The 22,957-nt window shown below is 41.0% G+C and overlaps 1 protein-coding gene across 2 annotated transcripts; it reads right to left on the bottom strand.

Moving 5' to 3' along the window:
• Window positions 1-8,542: 8,542 nt before the first annotated feature.
• LOC109625353 (leucine-rich repeat-containing protein 24-like) lies at window positions 8,543-22,909 on the bottom strand. Of its 2 annotated transcripts, none has more exons than XM_069522586.1 (8): window positions 21,511-22,909; window positions 17,238-17,422; window positions 16,956-17,042; window positions 16,665-16,856; window positions 16,331-16,499; window positions 14,758-15,020; window positions 13,950-14,516; window positions 8,543-11,561 (listed from the first exon to the last, which is right to left on the bottom strand). In XM_069522586.1, the coding sequence occupies exons 2-8, from the start codon at window positions 17,403-17,405 to the stop codon at window positions 11,142-11,144; spliced, it is 1,866 nt and encodes a 621-aa protein (XP_069378687.1). In that variant the 5' UTR covers window positions 17,406-17,422; window positions 21,511-22,909; the 3' UTR covers window positions 8,543-11,141. The 2 variants fall into 2 exon arrangements, with proteins under 2 accessions (XP_069378687.1, XP_069378688.1); XM_069522587.1 differs by having other exon boundaries at window positions 17,238-17,418; window positions 21,512-22,909.
• Between the last annotated feature and the right edge of the window lie 48 nt (window positions 22,910-22,957).

Here is a 22,957-nt window from a genome sequence, read left to right as displayed (position 1 = left end):
CCAGTGGGAGGCAGAGAGAGTGGCAAACAGGAGGAGGGATGAGGGGGAGGGAGATAGGAGACAGAAGAAGTGTAGCATGAGGACAAGAACACAGCGCTGCCAAAGTCCAAGAACAAACAGAGACTTTAACCTGAGCAGCACAGCTTGTTTTGGAACCCTGTCAGTCTCTACAGCTTTTTGCTGCCACTATACCAGCACTTCAACTTAATAAGATGCACTCACAGCTTCATAACTTTTCATGTTGCACTTGTACTACAGTACATACTGGAAGAGCACTTCTACACCCAGTGATTGTCATGTTGGCTGGGACACTGTCGAGCTGCCACAGCATACACAGGGCAGACGATGTTTGGAGTAGCCACTTGACAGGGAGGAGTAAAAAGTTGCCATTGTTGTCATTTTCGTGTTTGACCCTGTCAGCCTCACATAACAGGAACTTACCACCTGCTCAGGTCCCTCGTTGAACCATAGAACAGTTTTTTCCTAGTCTTATCAACAAGGCCCAGAACCCACCCTGACACTCTTTCACACTCCACCTCTGCCTCCATATGTCACATTGACACTGCATTAACTACTCTATGCGTTACATTAACGCTCAGCTACATACTTATATTGGAAATACTCTGCATAGTGCGAACACTTGCACATTGTACCTACTCAGCTGTACTGCTCTTCCTATTTTTCCTTTTCTACCTTCAAAAACATACTGTGTACATATTTTTTTTATTTATATTGTTAAATTTTAATACTTGATTTTTTGTTGTTGTTGTTGTTGTTATATTTAGAGATGTCTGACATGCACCAACAACATCAAAACAAATTCCATGTAAGTGTAAACTTACTTGGTAATAAAAGCTTTTCTGATTCTGATTCTGATTCTGATATCATTCTATGAACCACTAAGCCACAAAAAATGACCTACTGTTGAGCAGTGGAGCATTTCTTGGACTGAACAGTCAAATTAGCTCGATCGAGACACTGTAGTGTCTTTGAGATGCTCATTCTGCCATGTGAGGCTACAGATGATAATATCCTCAGCTGATAGGACTCGGAGGCTGTATAACAGTGAATAATAACCCTGAGGAGTTCTGAGGGTGGTCTGTCCTCAGCAGCTAAGGGGCACCTGCCCAAAGCCTTTATACCAGTTTTCATGCTGATGCACACATTCATACATTTAACATTTATTGACACACTGACGAAGGATCTTTGAGGATGCCGTGTTTACCAAGGAGGTCCACCCACTAAGAACAACTGCTGGCTATTGATCTCTAGGGACAGACCCAAATACATTTGACCGTTTTCTGTGCTTTGGTGCAGAAACCAGTCAGATGAAAGCTGCCTGTTGTTTACTGAGCATTAATTACTCATCACAGAACTCTGCATCACCACCATGACCACTATTCAACTATTTACATCAATATGTTTCCCTAGTGCATTTTTGTTCAAAAGAAACACTATATTTTTGCAATGGACACTTTAATTTCTGCCATATGTGGGGAACAGCTGTGGCTAAGGGGTAGAACGTTCGTCCTCCAACCAGAAGGTTGGCAGTTTGATCCCAGTCTTCCCTATCTGCATGCCGAAGTGTCCTTGGGCAAGATGCTGAACCCAGAATTGCTCCTCATAGAAAACAAAAGGGCTGCATATAGATACACTGTATGAATGTGTGTATGTGAATGTGCACTGTAAAGTGCTTTGAGTGGTCATCAAGAAAAGCACTATATAAATACAAACAATTTACCATTGCTGATTGAACGTCACTTTATAGCAGAAAGACATCGGGAAGTCAGGTGAGTTGATATGAAGAGTGATGGAGAAGAGCTCATGTTCACATTCAGTTTCCATTTGCAGTTTGGTTGAGTTTCTTCATCAAGGAGGTCATGTTCTGTACGATTGTGTATAATACTGGACGATAAACAATTCATTCAAAGCAGCATTAAGGGGACTGACATTCATGACGGTGTGAAATTTGGTGCAGATCCAAATTAAATTCTGGATTTAGTAAATTCAAATCTGGTTTTAAAAGGGGACTGTTGTAATAATTAAAACTGTTAACTTATAATTCTTAGTAACTTTTATCATTATTGTAATTTGCTTTTAGCATTTACTATAGAAACTACACTTGTAATACAACTGTAAAATGTATCCATTCATTTAAATTTAAGGGTGAACTATAACCTTCATTCATCCACACATCTGGGTAACAGCTAATGTTGCAGGCTCATGAACTTAAAAAGCTAAGCCATGATTTATGTATCATACAGAGAAACTTCATTCAATCAGTCAAATTCAATCCAATTTGATTTGTATAGCCCATATTCACAAATCACAATTTGTCTCATACAGGGCTTTAACAAGGTGTGACATCCTCTGTCCTTAGCCATCAACAAGAGTAAGGAAAAAGTAAAAAAAACCTTTTAACAGAGACAAAAAATAACGTAGAAACCTCTTAGAGAGCCACATGTGAGGGATCCCTCTCCCAGGACGGACAGAAGTGTAATAGGTGCCACGTGTAATGGAGAACGTCAGAAAAACAAGAGTAATTACAGCATTGGCTAGAGTGAATAGTTTGTAGCATGATGGAAGGTAAATGAATTGAGGAGTTATTGTCAGTAATGGTATTTATAATGGTAAGTATCTGAGGAGACATATTGTCTATCAAGCAGTCTTGTTGTAATCATAGTCCACAATCGGCTGCCACCACGATCAGGATACACCAGTATAATCCATCATCCTGATCCATTGCCGCCATCATGACCCACCATCAGCTGCCACCTTAATCGTGGTCCACCACTACGATCAGATGCCAGCACAATACAGGATCCGCCATTATGATCACGATCTCTGATTCGCAATCCACCATCATAATCCATAATGTGACCGCAGTTGCGGCCCTGGATCTGCGAGCAATTAGTCACAGGGACTCCAGGGAAGAAGTCAAGTCAATAACATGTATTGATGTGATATTAAGTTATTTGATGTGATAAGGAGGGAGAAGAGGAAAGAGAAACTCCATGTGTCATGTGTCCCTCGACATTCTAAACCTATAGCAGCATAACTAAGAGCAGATCTAAGACAAGCCTGGACCAGTTCTAACTATAAGCTTTATCAGAAAGGAAGGTTTTAAGCCTACTTTTAAGCCCCCTAAATGTAGGGAGGGTGTCTGCCTCTTGAACTGAAACTGGGAGATGATTCCACAGGAGAGGAACTTGATATCTGAAAGCTCTGGCTCCTACTCTACTTTTAGGGACGACATGTAAGCCTGAATTCTAGGAGCACAGTGCTCTAGTAGGGTGATAGGGTACTATGAGCTCTTTAAAGTATGATGATGCCATATTATTAAGGGCCTATATAGAATTTAGAATTTGATGATCAATAGTGTTGAATGCTGCACTAAGATCTAACAGGACAAGGACAGATACAAACCCTTCATCTGAAGCTAATAGAAGGTCATTAATGACTTTTGCCAAGGCTGTCTCTGTGCTGTGATGAGCTCCTAATCCTGACTGAAAGTATTCATATACATTACTTTCCTGGAGAAACTCACACAGCTGATTGGCTACAACCTTCTTGAGGATTTTAGAGAGGAAAGGGAAGTTGAATATTTCTCTGTAATTGGCTAAAACCTCCGGGTCCAGGGTGGGTTTTTTGAGAAGGGGTTTGATCTTAAAGGACTTTGGTAAATACCTTGAAGATAATGATAGATTGATTATATTCAGTAAAGTAATATTAATTAGGGGAAGATACAAGTTGTGGGTTTAGAGGATGAAATTGTTGTGGTCAGCTGGGTAATCAGAGAGAAGCTTGTAGATTGTAGATTTTATTTCTAATAGTTAGAATTGTATCATCAAAGAAGATCATAAAGACATTGCTATTCGGGGAAGGAGGGATACTGGGTTGAATGGAGGTGTGACTCTCTGTCAGCCTGGCTACAGTGCTGAAGAGAAACCTGGGGTTGTTTTTATTTTCCTCTATCAATGTGGAGTAGTAAGCAGCTCTTGCTTTGTGGAGGGACTTATTACACTATCTTTCCAGGCTAGATGATTTTCAACGCACTTGTTGGAGCGCCACTTCTTTTATAGTTTTCTTGATGCTTGTTTTAATTCATGTGTGTTGGAATTACGACAGGGAGCTAATTTACTTTGTTTTACACGCTTCTTTTTTAAAGGCATTATGGAGTCTCATGTTAGTCGTAATGAGTTTACAGAGCTATCGACAAAATGGTCAATTTCAGTGGAGCTTGGGTTTTTAAAGAATTTGTTGGTTACATCGCCGGATAATACGGGGTTAAATGTAATTGGAATTATTTCCTTAAATTTAGCTACAGCACTATCACGCAGACATCTAGAAAATTTGGGTTTTATTAATGGCATGTAGCCTGATAATGAAAAATCAAAGCTTATTAAGTTATGGTCTGATAGAATCGGATTATTTATTAACTGACCTGGCTACAAATAATTTTAAAGCCAGTATGAAAAACACTGAAGATTGCACAGAATACGTGTTAGTCATTACAACATAATGTCAAGGTTAGGAGTTGTACCAGGGGACTGATAAATAAATATGCACAGTGAGTCAGCAATATGGTGATATAAGAGTCAGGCTCCCACATTTAATAATTATCCAGGAATCGACCAGACGTCAGGACTGGACAGACATGATTCAGTCTTGGCTTACAAATATCCTCATCTACAGAATGTTCACACTGTATGTATACCTGAGCAGTACAAATATCACAAAAGACACAAACTATTGCTTTTGTACAATCAAATGAATACAGACAAACCCGTCAGGCAGATATTTTTGGCTTCATGTAAATCATCTATTCATTCATTCCTCTGTAAATGAGAAGCAGCTGTCCCCATATATATTCCCTCTGCCTGCTCCTTCTAACTTCTTATGATTCTTCCTCAGTCTGCATTTTTAGATCTGTGCCTGCCTTTGACCCTTTGGTATTTTGCCTCGTCTGCCTGTTAACAAACCTTGCTCCAGTCATTGACCCAGAAACATTTGCTTTTTCACTTACCTGCCAAGCCAGAGTTGTGCCAGAGTCTAAATCAACAGGCAAGCCAAGTGATAGATTGATTTAATTTCTGTTGGGAGGGAAGCTCAAAACAGAGCTGGAAAAAAAATGGGACCTTTTAAAGTTGTAAATGCAAGAATGTTACAAAAAACCATACAAATGTCCTTGAACATGCATGGAAGAAGCAAGTTCCATCCTTTACCGAGAGTAATAACCCACTAATTCAAAGGAATTCAAAGTACTTTCCAGAGACATGGAAATACATGAAATATAAGGCTCTAGGAAGACAATCCAACTGCATGTAAAAGACAATAAAAACAAGGCGGTTCAAATGTCGTAGAATAATTAATGAGTAGAATAATTAAAAACATGAAGAAAAATATCAACTAAAACAAACAAAAGCAAACACATGCCAATAAATAGTTAAAGATTAACATGTGATACGATTATAAGTATGATATGTACCTCAATCGAAGGCACACAATAGTGTGTTTAAGCCCTGATGTAAATGAACTGATCAGACCTCAGGTGTTCTGGAAACTTGTTCCACAGATGAGGAGCAAAGAAACTAAAAGCTGCCTCACTTTGATTGGTTTTGATTTTGTGACTAAATCTGTCCCAGATGGTCTGAAGGGTCTGGATTGTTCGTAACATACAAGTAGATCAGAGATGGATTTGCTTTGTCACACAGGAAGCCAGTGCAGTTGAGGAACTTAAAGGATGAGTTATTGTGTTTTACTGAAACCTGTAAAGACGCATTACCATTTACCTGCTGAAAATATCCACATTTACCAATTTCTGTGGGCATTTGTTTGGTGTAGCTATTAATGGTGTAGAAGAACAAACTGCAACACACAGGTTCTCACCATTTTGCACTCAACAGAGGGAAGCAACTCAATCAATATAAATGAAATCAGTGAGCAGCAATGAGCAAAATTGTGTACAAAGACCAGTCACACACACTTGAGTTGCTGAAGTAAGTACTTCATCATAGTGTTGTGCGTAGCATTTCATTCATCGTGCGCGCAGAGTTCCGTCATTTGTCTTCGCTTCATTAGATGTGAAGGAAAGTCTGTGTATGTGTTCAGGAGGGAACACAAGATGTCGTTGGTGAGTTCTATCACAGTTGCTCAAAAGCGTCTGAGTTATGATCAAATATGTGATAGGTCCTATGTGATAGCATGCCCAACTTGATATTGATCACTGGCTTTTCTAGAAAACATATTTGTGTCAGTCCGTCTCATTCCTGTGAATGCCACATCTCAAGAATACCATGAGTTAGTGTCTTCAAATTTGATTAAAAACAGTCACTCAGATTCAAACATGAACAAATTATATTTTGGTGGTCAAAGGTCAAAAGGTCAAGGTCATATGACCGTGTGTTGTTTTGAACACAATATATAAGGGATAGCCAAAGAGATTATCATTACATGTTGCATAAATATTCACTTAGACTCAATGATGACCTGAAAAGAATTTGGAGGTCAAAGAACAAGGTCACTGTGACCTCACAAAGCATGTTTTGGGGTATTTGTTGAACCCCCTGCAGCTTTAAAGTGCTTTCAAAAGTCTATTCCCCACTGAGATTTGTATCTCCGACCCACAAGAGTGCTTTCCAAGGTTGGTCATATACTCTGAAGTCATGTTCCAAGCACAAATGATCTTGCATTTTACACTCAATTAAGACACGTCCTGCAAAGGCTCACCAGAGAATTGGGTCTGGACTTTCTCTACAATTTTCCTTTCACACATTCACTACGCAGCTCATGGTTCTCTGCTCAGACGTGTTCACGACAGCAACAAATTCTCCACAGGATTCAGGTGAGGGGCTCTTATCACCAAAAACTCTTTTGACATCTTTGTGGGTGTATGGCTTCGCTTTTTTACCCAGAGATATTTACGTTTCCTTCAGTTTTCATTTTTGTTTCTGTCACGTGTTGGAAGTGGCATTTCAAAGATGAGAGGTTACAATATGTCCTCTGAGCAGCGCTGAGTCTTCATGACAGACTGGACTTGTGATGAGGTGGTAATCATGGACTATGATTAGACTGCTTAATATACAATACGCCTACTCACATAGTCTACCATTACTGATAATAACTCCTCCATTTCAATTGTCATTGCTTCTCCCTTCATCTCTATCAGACATTTTCTTATGTATAAAAACTTTAAACATTGACACACTCTCCATTATGTTTAAATAGATGTACTAAAATGTTGTGGATATAGTAATTTTGTTGATGTGTTCAGTTATGCGTGGTTTTTTACCCTGTTTATAAAAGTTTTTGGGTAAATTTTCTTCACTCTTGCAATTGTGATTTGTGAATATAGGCTATTTAAATAAAATATGATTGATTGCTTGACTCTACTGTGATGCGCTGTTGTAAAATGAGAAGATGGGCTGGAGGCTGCTGGTTGGCAGATCAAGAAGAATAGAACAAGAAGCAGTTACAGTTGCTTCCCATTACTGGAGACAGCTCTCTCCTACAGGTACTAATGCTAGCGTTGGCTAAATAGCAACAAAAGTTGAGATGGTGACATCTCACAAATATCTGGGTGTTCACTTGAACAATAAAATGGACTGGACTCATGACACACACACACTCTACAAGAAGGGTCAGAGCAGGCTGTACCTGCTGAGGAGGCTGAGGTCTTTTAGAGTACAGGGGCCACTCCTCATGACCTTCTACAACACAGTGGTGGCATCAGTCATTTTCCAGGGACTGGTCTGCTGGAACAGCAGCATTTCAGCTGCGGACAGGAAGAGACTGAATAAACTGATCAGAAGGGTCAGTTCTGTCCTGGGGAGCTCTCTGGAACCAGTGGAGGTGGTGGGAGACTGGGGGATGTTGGTCAAACTGTCCTCCATGATGGAGATGGTCTCCCACCCCATGCACAACTTTTTAACAACACCGAGCAGCTCCTTCAGTGACAGAGTCCTTCACCCAGACTCAGATTCAGGAAGTCCTTCCCTCCTGCTGCTGTCAGACTGTACAACAAGCACTGCACCCAGTAGACCACCATACACACTCTCTCTCTCTCTCTCTCACTTACACACACGCACACACACACACACAGAACCTCGTCATGTTCAACCAATGTCAGAAGTCTAAGTACAATTTTTATATAGTAATTTATCTTGTTTAACTTATCTTTACTTTATATTCTTCATTTTTCATGCTTGTTGATTATCTTGCTGTTGCGATGCTGTTAATTTCCAAATCTTGGGACAATAAAGGAATTCTGATTCTGATTCTGATAGCAAAACACATTTAGCGCTTTTAAGAGAGGGAAATATTTTCAAGGAGAAATGGTAAAATAATTCTAACAGTATCCTACAGGAGGAGCCTTTCTCACAGGAATATAGTTTTGGGCCACTGTATTAGGTGATAACACAATATAAAAAGAGAGGTGTACAATCTTGTGCATGGATCATCTCTAATTTCATTGTTGACACAAAAACATTGTGACAACAACCAAACAAGAGAAGGACTGAACATAGGGCTGATGGGAAGAAAAAAACCACAAAACCCTCTTTAATTATTTTGAAGACATTTAGATGGACAAAGAGTTTATTTGTGAGGCTGAAAAGAAATGGACTGACTCCAACCAGACTTTAGACAGTTTGTTTGTGCTGTCTGTTCAATTTCCCCTAAATGTGATTTGGGAAAAACAAATGAGCTCCTTGGCTTTAGTGATTCATGCTGGCGAGTGATTTGCTGAACCTGGTTAAACAGTAACTGCTCATAGGGACGCTGACAGAAGAAAAGCAAATGCACCCACGGTGTGGACAGTGATGATACCGGATCACTGGACAACATTGTGGTATTCTTTTAGTTGGGGGATTTTTAATGCGATAATTTCCCCAAAACTCAAGAGCGAGAGCAGAAATCTGAGAGCAGATGTTTCGTGAGTGCACAGAAGCAGCCTGAGACTGAGGGTGAAGCACAGGACATTTATGCAAACAACAGTGTATCTGAGTACAAATGGTTCTGAGCAGAAGCAGAGCTAATTTGCGTATGAGCTTGGGCTGTTTGAGAGAGAGGCGTTATGAAGGAAAACTTTACAGAAACTGAATGTGAAACGAAGTGATTCTCTCAAAATGAAAGACCACACCATTGAATAAAGATCAGAGATGATTTCATATTCATATAAAACCCTATATACATCAACATAGAAAGAACTGTGTGAGAGATACACCCCTTTAAACACATAGCGCCCAAAGTTTGGTGGATAAAAGTAATTGGACAGACACACTGAGTGTCCTTCAGCTCTTCACCTTGTTGTGAGGTCCCTCTGTCTTTGGTTGCTTTGGCTGTATGTTCCAGATTGTTGCTGCTGGATGATGACACACTTGATACTGAGAAAGCTCCTGTAAACCTCTGCATTCATCCTGTTGTTTGTGTCAGCAGTAAAACCATCAATACAAACCACTTTGCCGGTTCCGTTGGAGTCGTACACACGAGCAGAACCACATTGGACAGACGAGGTTGTGGTTTTGTGGTCACTCGTTTATTCATTCATTTTGATAGAAGTAGATTTTAGTGTCATCAGTCCATAAAACTTCTTTCCACAACTCTTTAAGTATGAGTCTTTGGACTGCAGCCGGATCTGTTTGTTGAAAGATCAGGTTGATGTAGCAGTGGTTCACGACCATCATCTTTGTCCTTTTCTAGCTTTCATGTTCACTCTTGTCTTTTAAGAGTGCACCCAACTGTTAAATTAACTTTAATATCTCTATCTTAGTTGTTTTCTTCCCTCTTTGAGCCTCGTTATTGTCTTCTTTACAAAAACGTTCACCTCTTTACTCCTAGTTGACAGATGACACAATCTAAACTCTGTTTTTCATACAGGAACGTATGTTAAAGTGTCTATGCAATAAAAAGGTTATATCGCACACAGTTCTTTCAATATCAACATCTAAACCTACTCAAATTAAAGCTGAGGTTTGGCACTTTATTCTAAAATCAAGGATTTTAGCTCTGAAGAGAATATGAACATTTTACCTTTTAGTCTTTTGCATAAAACATAAGGCTTTTAATTGGAAAAACACATCCACAAACCTTTTAAGAACAGATTTTCTGTTCCTCGAGCCTGTATTCATGCAGACCACCTGTGGATTGTTTGTCTGACTCTTTTGAAGTGAATTTCTTACTAGTTTGTTAAACCTGTGAAACTAGAATACATATCATGTTGCTGACCATTTATTAATCTAATTCTATTGGACACATTTTTAACATTAAAATGCTATTTTGTTTTATAGCATCTTACTCTACTGTATTTTTGTTGTTTGATTACTGGATATTCTGTATTGGTTACATAGCTGAAAAGCCTTATTTCCCCACTGTATGAACAGATTCATGTTATCTCATATTAAATACTCAGATGTTGAACTGTTGATGTTGCACACGATTGGCTTAGTAACCTGCTTCATGACACAAATACCCAGAATTACCAATGTTGGGATCAGGACCAGCTAACCCGCTGAGAGACAGAGTAGCATGGATGGAGGGATGAAGTCACTTTGTGATACAGACGATTAAAAAGTGATATGATATTTAGAAATAAATAGTAACAAAATTCAGCTGTTACAGTCCCACTATCACTATAATGTTTTCAAAATAAATTAAGACATTAATAACAGTTACAAAATAAATAAGGGTTCCCACATGCTCATGTACTGAAAGATTTCATGGCTTCCCCCTTTATCACCCTGCAAATAACTAATGAGCTTTGTGTGATGTCTTGAGGGGACAAAGGTCAACTCCTGAACAACAATGACGGTGAAGGTTTCTGCGATGAAAGGAGCTCTGATATATGCTTCCAGATGTTCATGTACAGGACAGTTCAGTTCAGTGATGTGCAGCTCAGTATATACCTGGGTCCACTTCACTTTGTCTACAGCACAGGGCCTTTGACTGGCCATTACCACTGATGTTTTGGCATGCAAGTTCACACAAAGTCCACTGGAAAGCCTCAGTACTATTGATTTAAACCAGATTGTGAGCTCTGCCGTGTCTGTAAACCTTCTCCAATGAGAGTCCATAACTGTGAATGAGTCTTGAAGAAGGTAAATCCTTCCAGAAACCTCTGTGTTGCAGTGGGTTCTGTCCCCCCTTCAGCAGTGAATCTCGTACGCGATCTGAGAGTCCATGAACAGGCCTGTGTGGTTAAGAAACATCCCTTCAGCCTCTGATGTAATCACAGGCTCAGCCTCCCCTCCCTCCCCCGCCATTCTCCTCATGGTCCGTATGTCACCCTCTGGCTGCAGCTGCTGCTGCTGCTGCTGTTTGTTGGGGGCAAGAGTTGGAGTCACGGTCTGGCCAGGCCCTGAGGAGAGGGTGTGGCTGGAGGTGTCCGATGGAGCGGGGCAACCCAGGTTAGTGGTGGAGACAGCAGTGGGTGGAGCAGGAGGCAGCACTGGTTTGGCCCGGTTGAGGACGTACATCTCATGGCCGCGCTCATCACGGTACTCCTCCAGCTGGGCGAAGGTGGTGGGCCCGTCAGAGTAGTCGTTCACATACAGGATGCTCTCCTCCTGCAGGGTAAAATTCACTTTTGTTACTTTTGGGGTATAAGAATATATATGGTTACACATGCGACAAAGTGTGTGAGTGCACATTTCATGTTTTTGCATTCATGAAAGAAAATGTTTGTGCCGCTCCAGCACAAGTAGGCAACTTTTCTTTTTCTCAAAAAGTCGCCCTCTGCCTCCACTACCATCATCAGTGCCCTTGAAAAATATGCATCTTTCAACCACTTGACCCGCAAACCCCCTATAGCATTAGAGACTTGAACAGCAATATAAAGTGGAGACCAAACTCCCAACACATAATAATAAGTAAAATCATAGAGTAATCTATAGTTTCTATGCTTTGCTTTGATTTGGTAACATTTTAGTTTTCTCATTGCGATATGTTAGAAGTTGACGTACAGTATTGTAGTATTTTGTCAGCCACTGCTCCTGGCACAGAAACTCAATAGTCTGATTTAAATATTACAGACATATAAAACTAGGGTATGCATATTATAAGATATAAACTATGAATATCAGGATGTACAAAAAGAAAAAAAGACCAAACCATAGAAAAGTCTGGAGGTTTTCATATCTTACAGCTGTACTGAATGAGTGAGGGTATGATGTTGCAAAAAATATTGTCAAGACAGATAAGAAAATGCTAATCCATGAAGAGTGTTGTATGTAATAAGTTTAATAGGTACTTTAAGCGACATATCTTGTCTACCCATGACTTATTCCTTATTTTTGTAACCCTTGACACAGTTTACAAAAACAAACTGACCTGGATTTAGACATCTATCTTGTTGTATTGGACCATTTATCTAAATCACCACTTATTTAATAATAGATGTTTACTCATCTTTGCTGAGGTTTGTTTAAGCATTTGAAAAGTTGTCTTCCTCTTTATCAAATGGTAACTTTAGATGCATTGAGAGAAGAGAAAGAAATTGGATTGGCTCTGGTCATTTATATGCTGAAGATGCGCAGCATGTGTTTGTGTTACACTTTCAAATTTGGCTATTAAGAGCACAACGAGTGGCTTTCTCATGTTTCCTTCACGATGAGATTTTTTATGATTTTCTGTATCAGCACCAACACTTATTTTTGTCACAGTTTGGCTGTGAGCTGCTGATCCTGTATAAGTCCATCAGACCTCTCAGGCCTTTAAAGCAGGGGCTCCTAGTGTTGCCTCACTCAAAGTCTTGTGGTTCTTGTTGCCTGTTTTTATAACAGATGCATTTGTACCTCTGGTTTTGGTAGTGCTGAATAAAGCTCTACTTACTGCATACGCATCTTTCAGACCCCATTTTGTGCGGACGCTACTTCTAACGCAAACATTGGGATCTAGAAAAGCAAACTTGAAGGGAGAATGTGCCCACTTTTACGCAAACTCAAACCCATGTGTATGATCATTTTGGAGACAGGAAAGTAGTGATGCTGACGTGAGGAGGTGATTTGAAGCCAGATTATAGATCCACGTCATAATTAACAGCGTTATTTATGCCCGCACAACATAACTGTTCCATAACAACATTCAATTGTAAAAGAACAATGAAAGCAAATGATGGTGAAATAGCAAAAAAGAACAGTTACATAACCCAGTGATTAATAGTTTTTAATAATATTGTCTGATAACACTGCGCCTGTATCACCAAGTACAATTTAAGTTTTTATAAAGTGAGTGTGTGTGTAAAATCGCTGCAGAGTGACTGTGCTGTCAGGCGCACACAGAGTGCACACAGAGCAGACTGGAGACTAATAACAAGAAATAAAAAAACCGTGTTCACCTTTAAACTTTAATTTCCGAATGATCCCAGAGTAGAGGTTAGGATCCCACTGATGTGTTCTGACACTGTCCTCTTTGTCGTATTCACTCTCGCTCGCTGCATTAACACCATCAGCAACACGTTATCACTCAGTGCATTTTCTTTTCATGAGGGATAGCACTGCTGTGGCCACCACACAATCTGTCTTTCCTCACCTCCACCTCACTAACAAAAACCTTGATGACCATTCATGGTTCAATGTGGGTGTGTAGAGGTTTTGAGGTAGATCCACGTACCCATGTTTACAGAGGGAGTGTGATTTAGGAAGGGAACATGGCCTTCAGGTGTGGGTGTGCACGGTTTTATAAATCTGAATCTTTTTGGCCTTTGTGCACATGTACACTTTTAGTATGAATCCTACTCACTGTTTTATAAATGAGGCCCCTGGTCTGTAAGGTAGACATTTGAATCCAGTCATACTTTCTTTTGATCTTAGTCTATTGTCAGAGATAAATATTACATGAAATGTTAACAAGACTTTGCAGACTGAGCTTCCTCAAAGTAATGTGTCAGCAGTACAACATATTTTTGTCAAGCCAAAATCAGTTCCTCTAATTTATCAGTTTGGACGAACACACACCTTCTCAGCTCCATCAGCCTCCTTATCGCGTTGGTGATGTCGGCTGTAGATCATGGCGACCAGCAGCAGAGCGGTCAGAGCCAGCAGGGAGATGCCCACAGCGATGGCAGTCTGAGTGGCAGCTCCCAGAGCACTGAAGGCCATGCTGCCCAGAGCGTAAAGGGGTTCCCGACTCACATCTGAGCCCAAAGCCGAGCCGTGGTTCCTCAGCCGGGGCCAGACAGGGGAGTATGGCGAGGACACTTGGGACCAAGACGCCCAGATGGAGGAGGAGGAGGAAGTGGATGAGTTAATGGCGAGCTGAAAGGTCACCCTGGCCACGCCCCCTGCATTCCAGGCTTCACATTCGTAGAAACCTGCGTGAGCCACAGTCACATTACTGAGAAACAGCATGCCACTGCCGGTGTCAGGGTCAAAGCGCTCGCCTTCAGTCTTCTGCAGACTGACCCTGCCTTCCTCTGAGGGCTCCTCTGCCCCGCCTACTCCCCCTCCTCCAGCACCCAGCTCCTGAACCAGGCCTCGGGGAGAGAGCACAACTTTACCCTGGGATGCTTTCCTCCAGGTCACCTGCAAGAACATTCAGAGTTTACTGATCAGTCATGTCTTCTTTCACCTGTTTTCGAAAGCATTACACTTTAAAAAAAGATTTGGAAACAATGAGACCATTCACACACTACATCCTAAAATTCAGAGAGAGTCATCTTAAGGTGATGACATGCAAACTGCTGATGGAGTACTTTGAATGCTGAAACAAACCAGCACTGTGCTGTGCTGCTGGAAGTTACTTATTTACTTGATGTGTCCCTACCTGTGGCCGAGGATAACCAGAGGCATGGCAGGACACCCTAAGGCTCTCCCCCAGGCGCACAGCTAGCCTCCTGGGCTCCAGCTGCACCAGTGGAGGGATGCATACCAGGCTGTTGAGCGGAACCTCCACCAGACTGAGGTGGGAGAGACGTGGCGGTTCGATGCAGACCAGCCGACGCTCTGCAGAGCTGAGCAGCCGCTGCCCTGCCTCATCAATCCAGCTCCTCAACCAGTGGAGAGCACAGTCACAACGCCATGGGTTATCTACAGCAAAGCAGAGGATGAGAGGTTAGGTTGGAATGTCTCTATGGTGAAACAGAGGTCCTAGTTACTGGCTGTGGTTGAAGGACAACAGACAGATGTTTAGCGATGAGGGTTTATAGTGATTTGTATTCAACAGAAAATGTATGAATGGTTTTAAACTGACCCAAGGTAAACAATGAACTTGCATTGAATGGATTGGAAATTTAGAAATAAGAATAGAAAGAAAAAAATGCATTGACTGAACAAGGAGTATCTGCAGGACGAGTGTCACATAAACTAATCTGTGTCTAACCTTTACCAAGTGGACTAAACAGGAGGATTAGTTAGGTTTTAGTTGTTCACAGCAAATAATTAAGGAAAATGAGCCAAAGAAAAAGTGTAGTGAGTGAGTCTAAAGCTCAGTAGAAGTTAGGTGATGCAGCAGGACAGTCATGGCCTCTGCCCCTTCCCTCTGTGTCTGAAATCACTCACTAATCACCATATACTCCACTGTTTGATGAGTTTGCCCTTTTAGTAGCGCGGTCCGAATATTTAGTGACATTTTTTATACCCTATATAGTGCACCCATTGTGTACTGATGGTCACTAACCGCGCAATAATTATGCAGTGGAGAGTGCAGCAGCAACAGCCAGACCTGTTGTACAAATGTAAATAAGAGCGGATCACCGCACGAAGTGAAACATCATCATTCAACATGTTTTGTTTTTTCACCTAAATGCATTAATACTAAGTGGACAATAAACATTTACAATTTACTGTGGGATTTTCCACCAGCCAACTTCAAAATCCTGCCACAATCACCCTTATTATCAAGTACAATGACCAAAAACACTGAAGTATACATAATTACAAAATTAAAAGCATTAGAGGCCAATGACATCCCTGCATATGCACTTAAATAAACCTCAACCAGGCCTTTTTAAAAATGCCAGTTAGTAATGTTATTCCATTCGCTGAAGCACATTGTGATGAGGATGAGATCACATTGCAGTTAATGCATAAAACCAGGTTATTCCAAAGATGTTACACTGTATACTGTTCCCAAAAGTCAAAAACTAACTTCAATGCTTTAAAGAAACTTGTTTATGTTCTGGAATAACCACTGTTCTGTCTTTATGAAAAACCTGGCTTTAGTTTAACACCTAAATTGTGATGGCATGGTGCTTAGCGTAGTTAAAGAAGTAGCTCTATTAACTCTATTAATGATACTGTGCAAAAACATCAATTTGCAATTTTAAGAAAAGTAAAAAGACCAACACGTTTCCTGCGGACCATCCTTCATCTTTGTACAATAACATGTCCGGTCTCACCTGTGATGCGCAGCACCTGCAGGCTGACAAGAGGTCGCAGGGATGCAGGGCCGATGGTATGAAGATTGTTTCTGCTCAGATCCAGCAGAGCCAGAGAAGTCAAGCCAGCAAGAGCCTGGTCTGCTAACATGTCTATACTGTTGTGCTGCAAATGGAGCTCCTGCAGACGCTGCAACAGGGACAGAATGCTACATGATTTTCAGAACTTCGTATACAGTATGCTGAGCAGGACACTGAGAATACATCTTGCATAGCTATGCATTGAGTTTGTCATTTCAATTCATGGAAGTGAAACACAACAGCCATTATAGACATCTGCTTAAATGTGTCCTACCTGTAATCCACGGAAGGTGTAGTCCAGTAGGCGTGTGATGTCATTTCCTGCCAGGTACAGAATGCGGAGATGCTCCAGTCCCTTAAACATGTCAGCCGTCACCAGGTGGATCCTGTTCCCATTCAGAGCTAGCTCCAACAACTGACCCTGGTTCCGGAAAGAGCCAGGCTCCACTGCTGAGATGGTGTTGTTCTGGAGCAGGAGGAACGATAGAGGGTGACCACACAAAAACCTTGGCTGCTGGTTATTACTCAGGAACTACTGCTGATGCTGCTTTTGTAAGCGTGTTACCTGCAGATACAAGTAGTGCAGGTGCCTTAACGGAAGCAGGTCCTGTCGACGGATCTGACCAATCACATTGTCCTGGAGGAAGATGGTCTGGATGAAGAAAAGATGAGATGAAGAGAGATGATGGGAGATTTCTGTTCAGCTGTAGTGAATGTAACAAAGAGCTACAACATATGATATGGATGTCACGATTCCAAATGCATGACTTCTGATTGGGTATGAAAATATCTCAAATGATTTAATACTAATGTCACTGAATGTCCTCTTTCAGTGCAGTGAACCCACCTGTGTGGATGGGGGGACGTGTTTGGGGATGTCTCTGAGGCCGGTGGAGCCACACTCCACCGTGAGGCTGTAGCAGCGACAGCTCACAGGGCAGGAAGGAGAGGCATTAATCGGAGTGTGGGTGGACAGGAGCAGTGTGGAGAGTAGAAGCATCAACATCACAGCCATCACACCGACAGACAGGACTAGAGATTTGGAGAGAACAGTCAACACAAGGGTCATGATCAATGCTCTGCATTAACAAATGAACAGATTGACCAAGGAGAAAAGGCATGTAAACAAGTTCTGGTGCAGCGCTAGGGGAATTGTTTGGATAAGCACTTGAAGATTCATTTAAGATCTCACATATTGAATTAGTCATGGTTGTATTAGGTTGGAACCCTCAGGCATGTGTTAAAAAACAGGATATTCAGTATTACCCTCACCTGAGGGCAGCAGGTAGCTAATGTTTATAAGAAGAGAGATGCTGCTCCGTGTCTCCAAGGCTCACTAAGGCTCGGGGTATATGAAAAAGATGCTCCTTTATGTTTTGAGGTGATTAAGAATTTGACTTTATTCTACTTATACATTCAAACAATATTAGTTTTCAACAATTCTAGTTGTTAAATGTTGGTAAAAGTTGGTTACTACTGAATGAAGTGCTGTCCAGAGTTTAAATAAACTGTACTTTTACTTTTCTGTCGTGTCCCCAACCCAACTACAATTATTCATGTAAGCTTATGAAGATTTGACTAATACATGTAAAATAAGGATCTGCAGGATCTCAGGACAAAAACTGTACATGTGTGATTTTAGAATAAATGGGATAGAGCAACTGCACAGGAAATCCCAGAGCAGTACACTCATTGCTACATCCTGGGCATTTTCCCAACTCTTTGAGATATGCATCACAGTCTGTGAATCACTGTCACCGTCAGAAACATCCACTTCTTGAAGAACAGGAGCCATTTTCAGGCTTTTTCTGTCTTTCTTTAGGAGCTGGACGCTGGCAAAGCATCATTCACTGACGGCTACTGCTGCTGTTTGCCCAGAAAACCTTTCTCTGGGGATAGTTGTTTTGATTACTTGATCAAAGTACGTACTTAAACCAACAGCATCATTTAGGCATGCCAGTGAGGTTTTATTCATTTGGTAATTCAAAATTCCAAAACAACATGAAACTGGTTAAGTAAATAGGATGTGACATAAAGTCCCATCATAACTGCCAGCAGTAAAACATCCCTTATTCACAACAATGGCAGAGGAATGGTATCAAGTAAAAACATATATGAGTAAGAACAGTTAGAGGACGATGTAGTTTGTAATCCTCAAGAAAATACAATACAAGAATTACAATACAAAACTTGTCTTGCAGTGAATACACCTTCACCAACCAGTCGAGTTGCGGTTTATGTGTGTGTCCAGAATATAAACAGAATCCTCCAAATTTTGAAGGAATTTCATAACAAATGTATTAATTGATTTGTTATATATGAGTAGCAGGGATGTAGATTATTTTTTTTTACAGTTTACAAGTTTTACATGTGCAAAGACATAGCCGGTGTCTGTCCTCCCAAGAACTGCATGCCTGCAGCTTTGTTTGATTTTTGACCCAATCTAATCAAAATGTACACACTATACCAGTAAGTAGACTGTTGCATGTATACTACTGACTCAAGTATTGAATTTGAGACACATGTTTCCTGGCAAGGTGATGGATTTAGTTAATTACACATACTGTCTCCTTTTCTTACACTGTTATACAACACTATAATTACGTTACAATCAATGCCTGCTATCTTGCACAAAGCTATTATTCCAGTTAAACCAAAGCCTGCAGATGCTTAATCTCCATCCTCTCAGTTTGTTTCAAAATGAATACAAGTTGTTTTCTAAGATACTTGATTCAAGCGTAAGATGGTAAAAGTCCAGTGAGTCTTTGGCAATACTTGAGACCTCTTCATGTAATGCTCATAACTGCTTTGGGCCATCTTTTAGGATATGAAGTGAATGGGACCGAGAGCAAAGTGATCCCTCTGAATAACATCACTTTTCCAGCTCATTTATCCGCAACTCCCACAGTGTGGAGACAACAGGTCATGTAGTACCCTGGGATTAATGTAATATCTCCTGTTGATAAGATATTTGACTGGAAATGACCCTGAACTGTTGAAAAAGATCAGAGATTATCCTAACAGAGGGAGAACACTGCCTTTATCTCTATAGTGAAGAACAGAAGTGTTCTTTACTATGCTGCGACCTATTCCACTGAGATTCCCTCTGTAAAGATTTGAGAAAATAAATAAACTGATGTTCTAAAGATAAAAACAAAACAGACAAAATTTTTAAAACATAGAAACAGCAGGGCCATGGGAGTCCTGGATGTTATTACTTCTTACTTGCATGTTTCTCATATAATGTGACAAGAGCAATGTAAAATGTATGGACTGGTTTTACCCTCATGTACTCACTGCATGTAAAATGTGGCAGCAATAAAGTGTTACCTTGGGCCAGACTGTTAATTAATGGGACACGTTAATGTGTCAATGAGCTAAAACCAAATTTTAGTTGTGAAGATTGTAAAGCAGCAGAACACTGTACTGAAGAAATAAGTTGTAATGGATGTTGTATTTGGTTCCGAATATGACAGCGAAGGACACTGTCTCTGAATTTAAAAACCGTAAAAGCTCCTTGAAGAAAATATATCTCCTTCCAAAGCACAATGGGACTCCGTAATGCAACATTCATCTTATTCATCACATTGTGGCACTTTACTGATGAAGAGGTAGTTTAAAACATATCCATCTCCACAGTTAAACAATTAAAGATCATAAGTCATGAAGTGTGTCCTGAGGCATTATGGTCTTATTGATGTGTCTATATTGAATGTAAAGATCCCATTATGTCCAGCTGTATGTCTGTTGGGGAGCAGGGGGTTTGAACATTTCATTGCTCTGGATTTCTTTCAAGTGAGCGTAATATACTAATGAACTAGGAGAGAGAAAATATGTTGTATGTTGTATGAAAGTCTATTTAGACCTGATGATGATGGAGGATGCAGCCTCAGCTTACATAGTGGAGTTAAAGGTAAATGTTGGTGCATGTCCTGTAGGTTCTATGAAATAAAAAAATATATCAATGGTATAAACAATAGCTGAACATTACAAATGTATTACAGGTTCAACTTATTGTGCTGAATTAGAAAAGACAACATGTTTACCTTATGAAGTTGCCACCTCATATACCCATGTATATACCATAGTGTATGGTATGTTCTACCGTATATAATATAACATGTACTGAATGTTATTAATGCTGCGATCATCTGCTCTCTCTCTCTCTCCTCTCCCCCTCCATCTTATGAATTCCTCATCAATACATGTTACTGACTTGACTTCTTTCCTAGAGTCCTTGAGCTATATCTTTGCGGATCCAGGATAGAAACTGCAGTCACGCAGTGTCCAGGCTGATTGTGGATTATGATCACAACTACAATGATAGAAATACAACATGCCTACTCACATATACTACCATTGTTGGCAGTACTTCTATCATTACAGTTGAAATTTCTGCTCCCTTTATCTCTTTTAGACCCTTTCTATTGTGTAAACATTGCAACACCTCTCCATTAATGTTGTTAAAGGTTCAGTGTGTAAGATTTAGGTGAAAGGGATCTATTATCATAGTGATGTTTTCACTAGTGTGCTCCATCTAAATTGTATGACTTGTTATTTTTCCTTTATATTTAAATACTTTATATTTACATCAGAAGCGAGCCCTCTCTGTGGAGGCCGCCATGTTTTTTTTACAGTAGCCCAAACTGGATAATCACAGCTTTAAGTGTCAAGGCAAACAAAACTGTAGTGGTAAAAAAAAACCCTCACTTTTATTCTAAAACATTTTCAAAATAATCAGTATAAAAATTCAACTCGAGCCTCATCAATAATGAATAATCAAGAAGCACGTTCCATCTTGAGTGACTGAAGTTTAGCATTAAAATGTGACTCCACCATCAGACGCTCACATCTGTGTGGGTGTCCCGGGTGTGCTGGGGCCCTTTACAGGCCAGATGCAGCCCCGCAGGTGTGACCACGTTCCCTGCCATCCCTCCCACTGACCAATGTGACCATGCAGCACAATGAAGCCATGTGTCAGTAGGACCGCGGTGCGTGTGACGCTGAGGTGCTGCAGGGCTGAGGCCACAGCACGGTGAACCCAGGCTGCTCCCCGCACCGTGCGCGGAGCAGCCCGCAGAAAATGCACGGCGGAGCAGCAGCCTCCCTCCCACACGTACCTGTTCTGACCGATGAGGAGAAATGATCCCGACGACGTTTCCCTTGCGGCCTCACGGCTTCATGTCTGAGGTGTCTGCCCGGCACGATCGCAATTATTCCGCTCTACGTTCGGTGTCGGAGGAGAGAGCGGAGCAGCGGCTGATGGATGTTGGCACGGGGAGCGGAGCACCGCGGGCCCGTCGCATCCTCCCAAGACAACACGGGGCTGAAAACAGGAGGAGGAGCGGGCGTCGAGAGCGGCAGAGCACCGGGTCAAAGAGCCGCTGGTTTGGGACGATGGTCGGTTCAGCAGCACCGAGCGTGAAGCGGTGAGAGGCAGCCCCGGCGTCTTTGTTCCAGCTCCTACATCCAGCTGTTCCCTGACTCCTCTCATCCAGTCTGCCTGCGTCAAGTCACACCAAGTCACCCACAGCAACAAGACACACACTTCCGCTCCGGGTTATTCACAATAAACCCATTAGCACAGAAAATAGATTCGGGGCTAAACTGGCTGCAGCTCACATCGCGTGAACACCCCCACACTGAATTAAACAGGATTTACACTGATGCTCGTCCCAATGTGTGGACACAAATGGAATTCATTTCGGTTTGTTTGCATGGCGCATTATCTGAAGGCAGTAAAGACCATACAGAGGCCAGATACTTCCCACTGCACTGAGCATGCAGACAGACAAACATCAACCCTGAACAGGAAGAGACATCCAGGAGCACATCTGTCTTGACAGGTTCGGGTGAGTGGAGAGAAATTTGGTCGAGAGGAGAGGTGGGTGGAAAAGAGGGGGGAGACAATCCTGGATTAAACCACAAATACCATTCAAGTTAACTCTGACAACGCCGAGCAATAATCCATTCAATTTGATTTTCTCTGGTCTTACTTTTTCATCTTTGATTTACTTTCCCAAATTCCCATTTGTCAACATTTGATTATAGCAGAACCAAAAATGTGACTGAATTTAAATGTTATCTGGATTTACAAAAAGAAACATAATTATGAAACATTTATTGGTTTATTTTTCTTACAAATGCACGTGTCATTATTCTGTTGCTTTGATGATTAAATATTATTGTAATTATTATTTTGTTAATGAGGCATCTATTAGTCCCTCACAAGTCTCTGAGGTCTCTATAGTTTTTCCCGTTAAAAGGGTTTTTTGGTAGTTTGTCCTCCCTCTTGTTGAGGGTTAAGGACAGAGGATGTTGCACCTTGTTAAGTCCTGTTAGGCAAATTGTAATTTGTGAATATAGGCTATATTAATTTGATTGATTGAAATATTGTTAAAATGTACTCATCTTCTTTTAAATGTTCAGAGCTGAGATTCTATTTTCATGTTATCAAAATCATTTTTGACATGATCTACACTGTAAACTAACAGTCAGCTGAAATTAAAGGTTGGGTTTTCTTTCAGTGTTTGTGCATTTTTAAAGAGATAGATTTGCCTGATAAAG

The sequence above is a fragment of the Paralichthys olivaceus genome, chromosome 3 (assembly GCF_024713975.1).
Source record: "Paralichthys olivaceus isolate ysfri-2021 chromosome 3, ASM2471397v2, whole genome shotgun sequence".
NCBI lineage: Eukaryota > Metazoa > Chordata > Actinopteri > Pleuronectiformes > Paralichthyidae > Paralichthys > Paralichthys olivaceus.
The sequence above is the reverse complement of the archived record's forward strand: the minus strand, read 5'-3'. Positions and strand labels throughout refer to the sequence as shown.